The 13,836-nt window shown below is 47.1% G+C and overlaps 1 protein-coding gene across 1 annotated transcript in view; it reads right to left on the bottom strand.

Moving 5' to 3' along the window:
* Positions 1-2,755: 2,755 nt before the first annotated feature.
* SEC31B (SEC31 homolog B, COPII coat complex component) overlaps positions 2,756-13,836 on the bottom strand; it is a 30,169-nt gene continuing 19,088 nt past the window's right edge. Inside the window, exons 14-25 of the mRNA XM_080688470.1 lie at positions 13,656-13,834; positions 13,316-13,442; positions 12,797-12,942; positions 11,889-12,062; positions 10,696-10,857; positions 6,791-6,968; positions 6,070-6,384; positions 5,751-5,809; positions 5,302-5,448; positions 4,672-4,782; positions 4,135-4,206; positions 2,756-3,900 (exon numbers count right to left, since the gene is read on the bottom strand). Of these exons, the coding sequence (XP_080544596.1) occupies positions 3,721-3,900; positions 4,135-4,206; positions 4,672-4,782; positions 5,302-5,448; positions 5,751-5,809; positions 6,070-6,384; positions 6,791-6,968; positions 10,696-10,857; positions 11,889-12,062; positions 12,797-12,942; positions 13,316-13,442; positions 13,656-13,834 (1,850 nt within the window). The 3' untranslated portion in view covers positions 2,756-3,720. The remainder of the gene's footprint in view (positions 3,901-4,134; positions 4,207-4,671; positions 4,783-5,301; positions 5,449-5,750; positions 5,810-6,069; positions 6,385-6,790; positions 6,969-10,695; positions 10,858-11,888; positions 12,063-12,796; positions 12,943-13,315; positions 13,443-13,655; positions 13,835-13,836) is intronic.

The following is a 13,836-nucleotide window of genomic DNA, read 5'->3' as shown; positions in this document are numbered from 1 at the left end:
GTTCAATACCTTGGATTTTTTATTTATTGCAGTCACTGTGATAAGTGCCCTTTTTTCCAGGGATTGAACTTATTCTTGGGGATATAGGGGAAGGCAGGTGGAAGATAACAACCTCTAGGCCCTCCCCTTGGTCCCACCTTGCCAGAATACCATCCTCTGTAGAGTTTCACTTCCCTGATGGCCTAAATAGTTATTCTGGCCTGACTGAGGCTAATCTGCCAAGGATTAGTCAATCAGCCACATAAATCTTCCACGAATACGTTCACTCAGTATGAGAGCTTGCTGCTGTGGTGCTTGAGTCTCCTGGTTCTTGTCCCAGAAGCAGGGACTTGCTAGGAAAGAGGGCTATGGGCAGGGAAGAGCCAATCCCCGACAGACACTCTGCAGCCCCAGGAGCTTCCCAGCCAACTCCCTTCCTTTAGGCGGCCGTGGGCTGCTCTTCAGGAGCAGAATTGGTCAGATGCTAGACAACCTCATGCCACTTCTCCCAGAGCAGGGGAAAGCACAGAGACCGTGTGGCCCCAAGTAGGTAACAGGGGCCAAGGCTCTAAGGGCCAACCTGTGAGTGTGAGGGCTCCCATATTCCAAACTGAGACAGTGGCCAGATCAGACCCCAAGGCCCTGGCCTCATTCCTATACCTCTTCCGGTCCTACTAACACTTATGAGGAGAGAGGTTCTCCTTCCTTCCTTATAGGGGACACACTTCCCTTCGGGGTTCCCTAGTGCTTCATTCCCAGCTGCATCAGCAAAACGCCTTTGCTTCTTCCCTCAGCTTTGATCTGGATCTCTTGAGTCTCCCAACTTGCCCTTCTTCCTTCATCAAGCAGCAGCGTATACCAACCTGGCTATCCCACTTGGCGGAGTTATTTGATAGTGTACAGTAAGAAACCTGGCAAGGCAACTAGAAAATATAGAAAAGCACGATGTTGTAAAGGAAAGCTGCATTCTCCAGGGGAGTCTCTCAGCATAAAAGTAAGAGAACTTTTGTACTTCATATTTGATAACTTCAGGTCAATGCTCAAAACATGTCATACTGCCAGCAAGTTCTTTCACAGGTTGTTTTGTATTCCCAAATGGATATATTTGATACCAGATACATTCAAGTTCTATAAAGAAAAATTGCTGAGTTACCTTACATTTGTATTGCTTCTCTCGCCCCCCCCCCCGCCCCCCACATACACTTTTTGCATTATCCATTCACTCATTCAACAAACACCAGAGTGGAAACAGAGTGGTAAACACTGCACTGCCCTCCCTGCATTCATGGAGTTTAGATTCTCTCTTAGACTCAATCACCAGGGCTGCGTTGCCCTTACAAATGTGGGCTCCAGAATGGCTGCTTGGGAAAACACCTTCCAGTCAGCCAGTCAAACCTTTTGTTGTATAGATTTAAACTGATGCTGAGAATGATGTCTGGCTAGTTCCACCAGCTAGTAAGTTACCATGGGGTGGGTAGTGAAACCCAGGCCCCTTCTCTCTAGTGTGCTCTTTAGGACAGAAACAGAGGGAGGTCCTGAGAAGTGACAAGGACTCTGGGGGTGGGGGGTGGAGGTGGTGTAAAACACTGTCTCCTTCCTGTCCCTAGCCCGAAAGCCTACACACAGGCAGGGCTTTCTTTTCTTGAAAAGAATCTGAGCCTCAATTGGCCTTAGCAGCAGGTTAGGGCAGAGACAGAGACAGGGTCACGCTCAGTGCTGGTGGTGCTGGTGGTGGTGGGAGGGGAGGGCAGGACAGGGCACTCGCCTATTGTGGGTCTGGATTGGATGCTTCCACTCATTCATTTCCTTTTAATTAACCCGCATTCCTGGAGGAGAAATATTTATGTTGGCTCCCATAGAGGCAATCCGCAGACTGGAAAGAAGGGGGAAGAAAGCCTGCCTTAGCAAAACAATGCCTCTAAAGAGCTCAAGAAGAGAAAATAAGAGAACAAAATGCCATTAAAATAGCCTTCTACCCCCACTGGAGTCAATGAAAACTTCATTTCACATGCTAATCCCCCACTCCGCCCCCTTCTCTTCTCACAACACCTCTTCCGAAAGTGTTTGGGAAAAGTCTTCGCAGTCAGTACACAGCTCCCTGCAGCTCAGACTTCTCCTTGTGTTAGTTCAGGGCCCCAAGTGGGGCTCTCGCTCCAAAAGCGGCTCCCCCCGTCCCCTTTAATTTAAACAAAGACTTCGGAGTTCATCAACCTCCCACTGAAATTCACAGCTGCTGAACAAACTAATCCCCTCTCCCGGCCTTTCTTCCTTTCAATGGGCTCTTGGCTTCAAAGACACTTTGGGAAAGAACTTTGCTGGGGCTCACACTGCTTCATCAATAGAAGTTAGTGCAAGTATTATCTGAAGAGCAAGTGGCTTTACAAACAAATACTGCCTAACAATCCCTTCCTCCCAAACACACACATCTAGCCCACAGACATGATGGGATCTACAACAGGATTAGAGACAGTACCCCCTGGCTTCACACCCAGTCCCTTTGTGCAGCTGAGCTCAGCCCTGAAGTGGTGTGGGGAAAACCCTAGAGCTGATTGTCAGGCACGGATGGAGATACACACATGCACACGTGTGCGCGTACACACACACAGCAGAGTGGCCACAAATGCTGCAAGGGGAGAGTATTTCAGTGACACCCTCTTTTCTTCAACTCTCTTGATTCTCCAGCTGACCCAAAGCCTCTCCCCTGCTTTATTGAGGTGCAGGAACAGAGGACTAGGAAGAGAGGTAAGAGCAAAATAGGACCCAGGAGACAATTATTGGGAAATGACTGAGGAAACCAAATCAAAGCAGTTTTATTGCACATTAAGTACATCAGTGCTTCAAATGCAGCATCCAACCACGGAAGTGCAGCCAGAGAAGGCAGCCCTGAGACATGTGGAGCTGAGGGAGAGAGGGCCTCCCACCCTCGAGGAGCAGTGCTAAAAAGAGAGGCTTTTGTTAATATGGCTCCTATCCCAGAGCTGGGCTCATACTCACGGGATGAATGGTCTAGCCCTCCTTGGACCAGGGTTCAGACAGATCAAGTGAGGGGCCATTTCCCATAGGCAGTGGTCCCTCTGCTTCTATCTCAAGGCCAAGATAGCTCCCAGCAAAAGGCAGTGCACCCCTTCCTCCTAACCTCACCCACCCTGAATAATGCTGGCAGATGTTCCTTTAGAAAAGGGCCAACGTTCCTTCTCTTGGTTCTGCTCAGCACCCATCCCTCATGTCTATGACTTGTTCAGAGGATGAACAGTCAACTCTACTCCAGCCACTGGGGCTCAGAGAAATACAGACCTGGAAATATGAAGTCAGAGGCCAAGAGAAGGTAAGATTAGGCCCATGACCCACAGAAGGAGAAAAACAAAAGACCCACAAAATGGGTCCAGCAGAGGTAGACTTGGATCCTGCTCATCCTCTTAGAAGCCACTTAAACAGAACATCCCTAGGGAGAAGACACCCTGCCCCACGTCCTGTCCCAGAGAACAGTATTAGGGGAAGTACAGAATTGGCCCTATGCTCTGCCTCAGAGGCTGAGCAAGCCTTGGACAGATCGAGGGCCAGGCACACCGGATAGAAAGCAGGCACTCTGCCAGTTTGGAGCCAAGCCTACAGCATCATATACCTGGCAACAAGAATGAAGGCTGGGAAACACAAACAGAATCTATTCTGAAATTCCCTTTCCGCAGGGAGAACAGTTAAGTGACAGCAGCAGTGACCTCCTGGTAAGAGAGGCTGCCTGGCTCAGACGTGCAGCTTATGAGCAATGGTGAGGACAGCCTTCAGGATGGGCATGAAGCTGGAGACTTCGCTGAAGCGGCTGCAGCCCACCACTTGGGCATGCACTGCAAGGCCCTGCTCAAAGCTTCCTGCGTCCACACATCGGGCAACCTCGTGGAGCCCAGCCAGGACTTGAGGCGAGAGCTGTGGAGGGATGGGCCCTTCAGTTAGTAAGCCCACACCAGCCCCTACCCTGTGACATGGAAAGGATAAGAGAGGACTGAATTCTGGAGCACAGTCCAGGCAAGGCGGATGTATTTTGTGGGAACCCAGGTCAGTGAGACCTCAGGGGAGAGGACAGAGGACTCTTGAGCTCCCTTTGGCCATGGGTGATGGTGGAAGGGCAGGAGGCAGAGGAGCACCACTAAGTGTACTTACTGTCCCCTCACAGAGCTTCTCATATAGACATTCTAGGCGTTGGGCTGCCTCATCCAGCTTCCGTTTTGTCTTCTACAGGGAGGAAAATGGATTCCGATTCTAGCCCCTAAACCACACTACACAGGACTATAAAGAATCACAGTAGAGTAGAGCCAGAATGTCTAAAGGCTACTTCTTTCATTTCTGAAGGAGGAAATGGAAGCCCAAAGCGGGTAAGTGACTTGCTCAAGCCGACACAGCCAGTGAATGCATGGCAAGTTTCCTTACTCCTGGTTTCGCTCTCATTCGAGTACTCCCTGCTGCCTTTCCAAGAGTTTAGTCCCGATGCTGCTGGGTCCTGCTGCCAAGGAGCTGGACTTCAGAACAGACAAGTGTCCCTCCCCCCGCCCCCAGCCCCCTGCATGGAGATCAAATAAGCATAAGATGTCAAGGGACAGTGAGAAAAGAGCTGATCACACAAGAGCTACTCTAGAGCTCAGGGATCCTGGAACCAGCTGAGGGTATGAGGAGGGCATTGTGGGGAAGGTTCAGACGTACTAAGTCAGTGGCAGACTGGGAGCAACGTTGTAGAAGTGCCTCAAAGCTGGTTTTCAAGGACTGATGCTCTGGGGGCAGCTCCTTCCTGTACGTCTTCTCTGGTGGCCATTGCTGAGGAAGAAGCGGAGAGAGGACAGATGGGCAAGCTGTCTTTCTCGTAGCTTCCCTGAGAACTAGTCCTCAGTGACTCAGCAACACACTGTTCTCCCTGGAGCACAGCAGAGTTGGGTAGGGGGCACCCTCTACAGTAAGGACATTTGGTGCCTGCCCCTCCCTCTCCATTCCCCAGCTCATAGTCCGACTCTACCTTTAGGAATGAGGCCCATCTACCAAGCCCCTGCTTTCCTTTTCCTTTTTTAAAAAAGATTTTTAAAATTAATTTTTAGAGAGAGAGGACGGGAGAGGTAAAGAAACATCAATGTGATCGTGGAACATTGATCGGCTGCTTCCTGCATGCCCCCTACTGGGGATCGAGCCCACAACCTGGGCATGTGCCCTGACCAGGAATCCAGCTGGCAACTTTTTGGTGCATGGGATGATGCCCAACCAACTGAGCCACACCCGCCAGGGCACTCCCTGCTGTTCTATTCCCAAGGAGGGCTGGAAGAAGGGAAGGGAACACATTGTCACCTGCAGGCTGAGTTCTTCTGGTGCTCCAGGGGGAGCATGACCCACACCAGGGACGGGGGGCTGTGAGGAAAGGACCCCTCGTGGCTCAGAGGTGAGGTTCATAACTGGAGCAGTAATTGGTGCTGGGGACATAAATGTCTCTGGCAACTAAAGAGAGAGAAAGAGAGGCACATGAGTCTAAGCTGAGAGACTCCCTAGGCCTTAATTTGAGAGAGTGGTAGAAATTGAGTGAACAGCAGACAGAATAGTGAGTGGGAAACCAGGAAGTGGGAAGACTGGCGTACAATGTAAGAAGGAAAGAGGAGGAGACTGAGGGAAGAAGAGTGAGTGCGGAAAGAGAGAGCAGAATGCATGCCTGAGAATGGGAAGGACTGGGCTGAATTCTGTAAGGAACTAAAATGTGGGTCACTGGTAAATGTATGAGGGGGTGGGTAAGGAGGTGCACTGACCTGCCTCCTCTGGAGGTTTGCCCTGGGAGCTGGAGCATTTTTTAAGGAATCTTGAGGTCCTGTATAATACAAAGATAGAAGTATTTGGGGGCATGGTCAGGAACATTGGGAATTCTGTCTGAAGACCATCAGAATTATTTTAGTTGGAGTCCACCTCACCTCCCTCTGAAGAACATTTATACTCTCAGTTGACATGCTCCAACCAAAGGAGCCCCAGTTCATTGGTTTGAGGAAGAGATTCCTAAGGTGGTAGTGGGGAGGGGGAGGGAGGGAGGGAGGCAATGGCTGAGAAAAAGAAAGCCATGGAAAGAAGACTGACCTGGGTGAGGAATCAAGATGCCAGGGGTTTGAATGGTGCTAGAGCATGAAGCGCCTGGTCCTCCTGGAGGGTGTGCTGCAGGGAAGCTGACAGGAGGGCCTGGGGGCTGGGAACTCACAGGCCTGAGATCTGGTGGTCTCATCGGAAGGAAAGGAAGCAGTCGAGCAGTCTCAGGCAGGGGGGCAGAGTCAGGCTGCATGATGCCCGAGGGTGCCATTGGTGGAGGGGGACCAGGAAGAGGCCATGTTCCGGGGAATCCCATGGGGTTAGGAGCTTGCGCCCTTTGCCCTCTTAACAGCTGTGGCTGAGCTAAAGCTGAAGTGCAACAGAATTTCAATTTGAGAGAGACTCAGAGCACATGAGGGAAGACTAGGCAGCAATAATAATTTTTTAAAACATAATAATAATAAAAATGATTAATACCCATGCATATGGATATCTACCATGTACAAAGTACTTTTGACTGTATTCCTTATTTGACCCTCAAAACAATCCTGTAGGGTTGAAATGAACAACATAACAACTACTCTTACTTTTCAAAAGAAACAGTATATTGCTAAGCATATTGCCCACAGGTACAAAGCCAGTAAGTGACAGTACTGGGAATTCTAACTTCAAATTCCAAGCTCCTCTCACTACATAGACACACTACCTCTTAAATCCACGCTGACCATGCCAATTGTTTTCTTCTATGTTCTACCCAGACGGATCACTCACTCACCAGGCGTTACCCCAGGGCCCAGGGGCAAAGGCTGGGCAACCTGGGGCTCAGGTACCCTGTAGTCTCTTATAGTCTGCATTCTGGAGCCTTGATAAGGGCCAGAATGGGAAGGTGCTAAGGGCATCACTAGTGATGACTGGGGTGTGAAAATCCTTAGCCTTGTAGATGGTGTGGGAACCTGTGAAAAGAATAAAGGATTAACACTTGGAAAGGGGGAAAAAGGTAAGTAACTGAAAAACAGAAAACTATAGATAAAAATGAAACAAAAAGCTAGTTCTTAAAAAAAAATCAACAAAATTGATAAATCTCTATAAAAACCAACAATGATAAGGAGAAAAGACACAAGTCATCAAGATCAGGAATGACTTTCCAACATCTACAGGCAGCTTATACAACTTAATAAAAGGAAGATAAAGGATCCAATAAAAAAATGGGCAACGGACCTAAATAGAATCTTTTCGAAAGAAGACAGAAGGAAGGCCAAGAGACACATGAAAACATGCTCAAAGTCACTAATTATCCGAGAGATGCAAATCAAAACGACAATGCGATACCATCTCACACCTGTCAGAATGGCTATCATCAACAAATCAACAAACGACAAGTGTTGGCGAGGATGCGGAGAAAAAGGAACCCTTGTGCACTGCTGGTGGGAATGCAGACTGGTGCAGCCACTGTGGAGAACAGTATGGAGTTTCCTCAAAAAACTGAAAATGGAACTCCCATTTGACCCAGTAATCCCACTCCTAGGAATATATCCTAAGAAACCAGAAACACCAGTCAGAAAGGATATATGCACCCCTATGTTCATAGCAGCACAATTTACAATAGCTAAGATTTGGAAACAGCCTAGGTGCCCGTCAGCAGATGACTGGATCAAAAAACTATGGTACATCTACACAATGGAATACTATGCTGCCATAAAAAAAGAAGGAATTACTACCATTTGTAGGCACCTGGATGGAATTAGAGAACATTATGCTAAGTGAAATAAGCCAGTCAATGAAAGAAAAATACCACATGATCTCACTCATTTGGGGATAATGAAAAACATTATAAACTGATGAACAAAAAGATAGTTACAGAGGCAGTAAAGCATCAAACAGACTGTCTAATTACAGCGGTAAGGTTAGGGAGAGGTGGGGGAAATAAGAGATCAACTGAAGGACTTGTATGCATGCATATAAGAGTAACCAACGGATGCAAAACATTGGGGGGTGAGGGCATGTATGGGAGTGGGGTGGGGGGGCAATGGTAAGATATGTACACATATAATACCTTAATAAAAATTTGAGAAAAAAAAAAAGATCAGGAATGACTGATCTTGATGGCTTCAAATTATACTACAAAGTGACAATAATCAAAACAGTATGGTATTGGCCATAAAACAGACACACAGACCAATGAAGCAGAATTGAGAGCCAAGAAATAAACATGTCTATATGGGCAAATAATTTTTTTTAAATAGACAAGCTTTTTCTAACATTTATGTGGGAAGGGGAAGGTCCTAGAATACCCAAGAAATTTTGAAAAAGAAAAATAAAGTGGGGGAGTTATTCTTCCTCATGTCAAGGCATACTACATAGAGGTAGTAATTAAGAGAGTGGTATTGGTAGCGGGATAAACTCATAGATCAATGGAACAGAAAAGAAAACTAAGAAATAAATCTATATGAATATGCCCAATGAATTTTTGACAAAGGAGCAAAATAAATTCAATGGAGGCTGGACAGCTTTTTCTATAAATGGAAATCCACTGACAAGAAAATGAAGCTTAACCTAAATTTCACACCTTAAATAAAAATTAACTCAAAGTAACATGGACTTAAATGTAAAACATAAAACTATAAAAATTCTAGAAAGAACATAGGAGAAAATTTGGGGGACCTTGGACTAGGCAAAGAGTTCTTAGTCTTGACACAAAAAGCAAGATCCATAGAAGAAAAACAATAAATTGAACTCTATAAAATTAAAAACTTTTGCTTTGTGAAGGATCCTATTAAAAAGATGAAAAGACAAGTTCTTACATGGTTACACACACACACACACACACACACATACATACACACGAGTACATATAAAACTGGTGAAATATGAATCTCAAATCTGTATCTATGGATTGTACTAATGTCAATTTCTTGGTTTTGTTATTGCACTGTGGTTGTTGAAGAATGTTGGCATGGGGTGGGGTGGGGTTGGGATACATGAGACTTCCCAGTTCATTCCTATGTGACTTCTGCCTAATACCTCTATTTACAATCTCATTGGATTTTGTTCTCCAGCCCCTCCAGTGGGCTCCTGGTATCATAAGTTAACAGCACCCTATCCACCTGGCCTGAAACTAGGAGCCAGTCCCCCCACTTCACACAATCCTCTTAACTATCATTAATTTCTGTTAAGTCTATGTCCTAATTTCTCAAATCCAACCTCACTCTCTAGCTTTAGATTTCATGCCCTCATCATTTCTTTCTAGATAGCCTCTAACTGCCTCTAGCTGTGCCCTTCCTAAACACAGAGCTAGTTATTGCCCTGCATAAGACTATTCAATAGCTCCTGATTGCTATCAATTTCAGAGTCAAGTCTAAGTCTTTAGTTCAGACTGCCAGGTCCTTCCTGTATAACTCCTGTTTCCCCAGCTTCCTCTAAGCCTACTCCACTGCCACAAAGACCTGTTTTGCAATGTCATTAAAATATTAGCAGTTCCTCATATGGGCTTTGCTCACTCTCCTTTCAATGCTTTTGTACATGCTGTTCCCACTGCCTAAAATAGCCTTCACCTAACTTTTCCTTTGCCAAAATAACTTTTAATCTTCAAGACTGAGATCAAACAGCCGTGACCAGTGTGCTAAGTGGTCAGAGCATTGACCTCCATGGTTATAGTGTTGGCTCGCTCACTGAGGGTCTTGGGTTCAATTCCCAGTCAAGGGCACATAAGTGGGTTGCAGGTTCGATCCCCAGCCCAGTTCAGGTGTTGTGTGAGAGTCAACCAACCAATATGTCTCTCGCACATCGCTGTTTTTACCCCCACTTCCACTCTCTCTAAAAATTAATGGGGAGCCCTAGCCAGTTTGGTTCAGTGGAGAGAGCACCAGCCTGTGGACTGAAGGGTCCTAGGTTCGATTCCAGTCAAGGGCACATGCCTGGGTTGCAAGCTCATTCCCCAGTGTGGAGTGTGCAGGAGGCAGCCGATCAATGATTCTCTCTCATCATTGATGTTTCTATCTCTCCCTCTCCCTTCCTTTCTGAAATCAATAAAAATATATTTAAAAAAATAAAAAGTTAATGGGGAAAAATATACTCAGGTGAGGATTAACAACAACAAAAAAGACTGAGATCAAACATCATACTCATTCTGAAATATTCCCTAAACTTCCCATTCCCCACAGAGTAAATTGCTTTCTTCTGTGTGATCTCATGGCACCTTATCATACCCCAATTATGGCATTTACAAATTTTACTTATTTTTTACATATCTATCTTTCCACTAGACCAGTGGTTTGCCGCTCTGTTGACTAATGAGTTTGCCGACCACTGCGTAAGGCATTACCCTTACCCAGAAGTTTTGACTTCAGGTTACAGACATTAATACATTATTAAAATGTTTTTTAAGTGTTTTTCCCTAAGGCAGTGGTCGGTGAACTCATTAGTCAACAGAGCCGCAGTTTGCTGACCACTGCACTAGACTATAAGCTAATTTAGGGCAAGGATCATGGCTTGTGCACCTTTCTAAGAGCCAAGTAATTGTTCAATAAGCAGCTATTAGGAAAATAACTGAATCTGTGCTTTATGAAGTCAGGAATTTCCATCATTTCTGTTCACTAATATATTCCGAGTGCCTAGAACCATACCTGGCACTTGGTAGACATTAATTGGTATTTTTGAATGAATGAACAAACAAGGTGTTACCTGGTGAGAAGGCTGGAATCCCAATTTGCAAGATAATGTCTCTTTAGAGTGGGGAGTAGCTCCCACAATGACTCGGGGAAAGGGGAAAGGAGGAGACTGCTGGCCCAAGACATCAGCACCCTGGGCATGAAAAAGCCGATCTCTCAGCTGCTGAACTGGTGGCTATAAAGTCATAATAATGAAGAACTGAGTTAAGTAAAATTAAAACAAGCAAACATCCTCTCTTACAAGTCTGGCCCCATATAGCATTCAAACATCAGCTGATTCTCTACATTTCACTTTAGATGACTCAAAGATAGCTCCAATCCCTGCCAAGCCTCCCTCCTTGCTTTCTTTTTGCCTAGATCACCCTATATCTACTTCTCTTTGAAGGTCCAGCTCAACAATTTTAATCACTCATTGTGGAGAGTGGCTACAGCGTTTGGACAGGTTCAAGCCTTGGACTAATGAGAGGGCACGGTCCTCTCATGGCAAAGCCACGTGCAAGTCCAGCTTGGAGGGTAAAGCCCTCCCAGCACAATTATAGCCAAAGGCTATGGTTGTATGCTTGACTTTATGGTCCGAACCTGTGGTCCCAGGTAGCTAAGTGATATAGGCTGCGGGAGGTGCAGCAAGTGCTGCCAAAACAAAGCTTGATAGAGTTCAGGTGCATGTAATTGAGTAGATTCAAAACCCCCAAGAACATTGTAAACATCTTGACCATGCCCTTACTTTGCCTCGGGAATCTGGCTATAAAATGAAGACTCAGTTTGCAGGCTGTGGCACTGTCTCTCCATCCGAGAGCAGTGTCCCACCTAGGCCCAGCTTTATTCCTTGTCTGTCTTCTTTAATCCTTCACCGCCCCGTCCGTCCCCCCACCCACCGCCACCCCACCAGGTTCACCCCTGGCCGTGCTGAGTGCAGCACAACTCAGAAGCCTTCCTTGACTTCTGCAGGCAAAACCCAGCCCCTTCTCTGGAGTCCCACAGTGCTTAGTATAAACTTCTGTTATGGCACTATGAGTTAGTGACATCTGATTCTCTACCACCGCCCTCCTCCCCGCACCCTCCCCAGAGATTGTGAGCTTCCTGAGGGACTAGATCTTATTTATCCTGGGAGCTTCAGCATTTAGCATAGTGCCTAGAACATGGAATTGCTCAGCCAGTGCTAGCACTGAATTAAATGGTTTGCTCTTTCCCTATGACCCCACTCACCTGAGCACAGTCATTGGGTAGGTAGCTCATGGCAGTAGACAGGTTGCCCTGGGCTGCCAGGAGGTTGGCATACTGAGTGACCCTGTAGGTTGTGGCAGGGCCTGGGCTCAACCCATCAGGACCCTGCAGTCGTTCCAAGCTCCTGTTCAGAACAATTACCTTCTCCATCAGGTCCTAGAGGAACAAGAATTAGGGCAGTCAGCCCTCTTCAAAGCACATCCTGCTCTCTAAGCCCAGGCAGCTCACCCAGGGACTTCCCACTATGGGAAGGAGGGCATCTGGCTGTAGCCAGATGGAGACAGAAGGTGATGATATACAAGAGATATGACAGTTAAAGAAGGGCCACTTGGCCTCATCTCTCAAGCTCTTAGCACTGGGCTCAAGTGGGGCCATCGGGATCTTAGATTCTCGTACATCTCTGCCTATTTTCTTTGCTTTCTTGACCCTTTCTGCTAGGCCATCAGCAATTTCAGACTCAGTTATAGTATTGTTTTATGTGTGACTTTGTCGCCCTGTGAGTCTGTGACCCCCATCTTCTCTGGTTGCCTGCGGAGTGTCTGGTACAATTTAGATCCACAGAATTTTTCATAGCAGTTAATAGGAGGCCCAGGCTCACAATTACTCAAATACAGAATAAACTTGTATAACCAAATCTGAAGTAAGAAAACATTATGAAGATTAATACCTAAGTAGCTTCTGCTCAGTCTCCCTGACTGAGAAGGAGGGAAGGAGGGACAGCTCATCCTTGGGAGAAGGTCCCAGACATTAAGGGCCCTTCTATTTTCCCCTATACCCTGACTCCAGTCTGGGTACCCAGAGGACTCGCTCTGATGTCCCTGCACATCCCTACCACTAGCCTCTCCTTAGGGTCTGTAATGAAGGGACCGTGCCCTGCAGAAAAGGGGTACCTGTAGAGCCATGGGGGATGAAGCCTGGTGGCATTTTGCCCAGCACTCCACCAGCCTCTCCACATTCCCTGAGCACACATAACAGAGTCTGGCTTCAGAGGTGAGTGCCCTGTCGCCCTCCTGCTCCATTCGACTACCCAGCATGTCTGCAGAGAGATGGAAACTTCTTTAATGTTACAGCTTTCCTTTGCTCCTCCTCCTTTCCCTATTTGGAAATGGGTGGCAGATCATGAGCTATGGGACAAGTAGCCACAGTGGCTTTGGATAACACTGAGGCTCACCCTGCTCTACAATGAAGGGCAAAGCTCTTGCTTCAAGATGTGACAAGAAAAACAGGACAACAAATGAAAGTAGGGGCATGCACTATAGTCCTTGCCTCCCAGCTGAACCAGACCGTGGCTCTGATAACACGGCCTGGCCTGCCAGAGCTCGGGCTGCTCTTCTGCCTCCTCCATCAGCATGTCCACTGACTCCACACTCAAGTCACACCACTCCATTCTAAAGCCTAGGGCCACCTACCACAGAGCTCAGGGAATGTCTCTGGCCCTGAGTATGTCAGCAGCAAAGCCAGTGCCTCTCTCCAGTTCTGCAGGCTACAGGAGCACACCATATCCTTCCAATTCTTCCGCACAACACAGGCTAGCAGCTGTAATGGGCAGGGAGGGAAGGAGGTCATCAACCACTCATCCAGCACAGGCAGCAGGAGCAGGCTTCCTGTTAGACCAGGTACTAGGGGCTCGGGGTTAGAGTGGGAAAAGAGTTTGGCAGATCCTCTGAACGCCAGTCCCAAAGTGTGGACATCCACCTCACAAAGTCCAAGAAATGCCCTCCTCTCCTCTCCTGCACAGTGGGCAGTTACCAAGGAGATTCTGGTTTTCTTCTTGGCCAAGTAGCGTTCCTGTGTTTGCTTCAGCAGATCTGCGCCCCCAGCCTGGGCCAGGATAATGGCATCAGCAAAGCGCTCTTCTTTCAGACACAGCTCCACAGCAGGGCCCAGTTCACCGAGCAGGAGAGCCTGGCTCAGGAGTCCATCTGTGTCT

The sequence above is a fragment of the Plecotus auritus genome (assembly GCF_963455305.1).
Source record: "Plecotus auritus genome assembly, chromosome: 9".
Lineage (NCBI taxonomy): Eukaryota > Metazoa > Chordata > Mammalia > Chiroptera > Vespertilionidae > Plecotus > Plecotus auritus.
The sequence above is the reverse complement of the archived record's forward strand: the minus strand, read 5'-3'. Positions and strand labels throughout refer to the sequence as shown.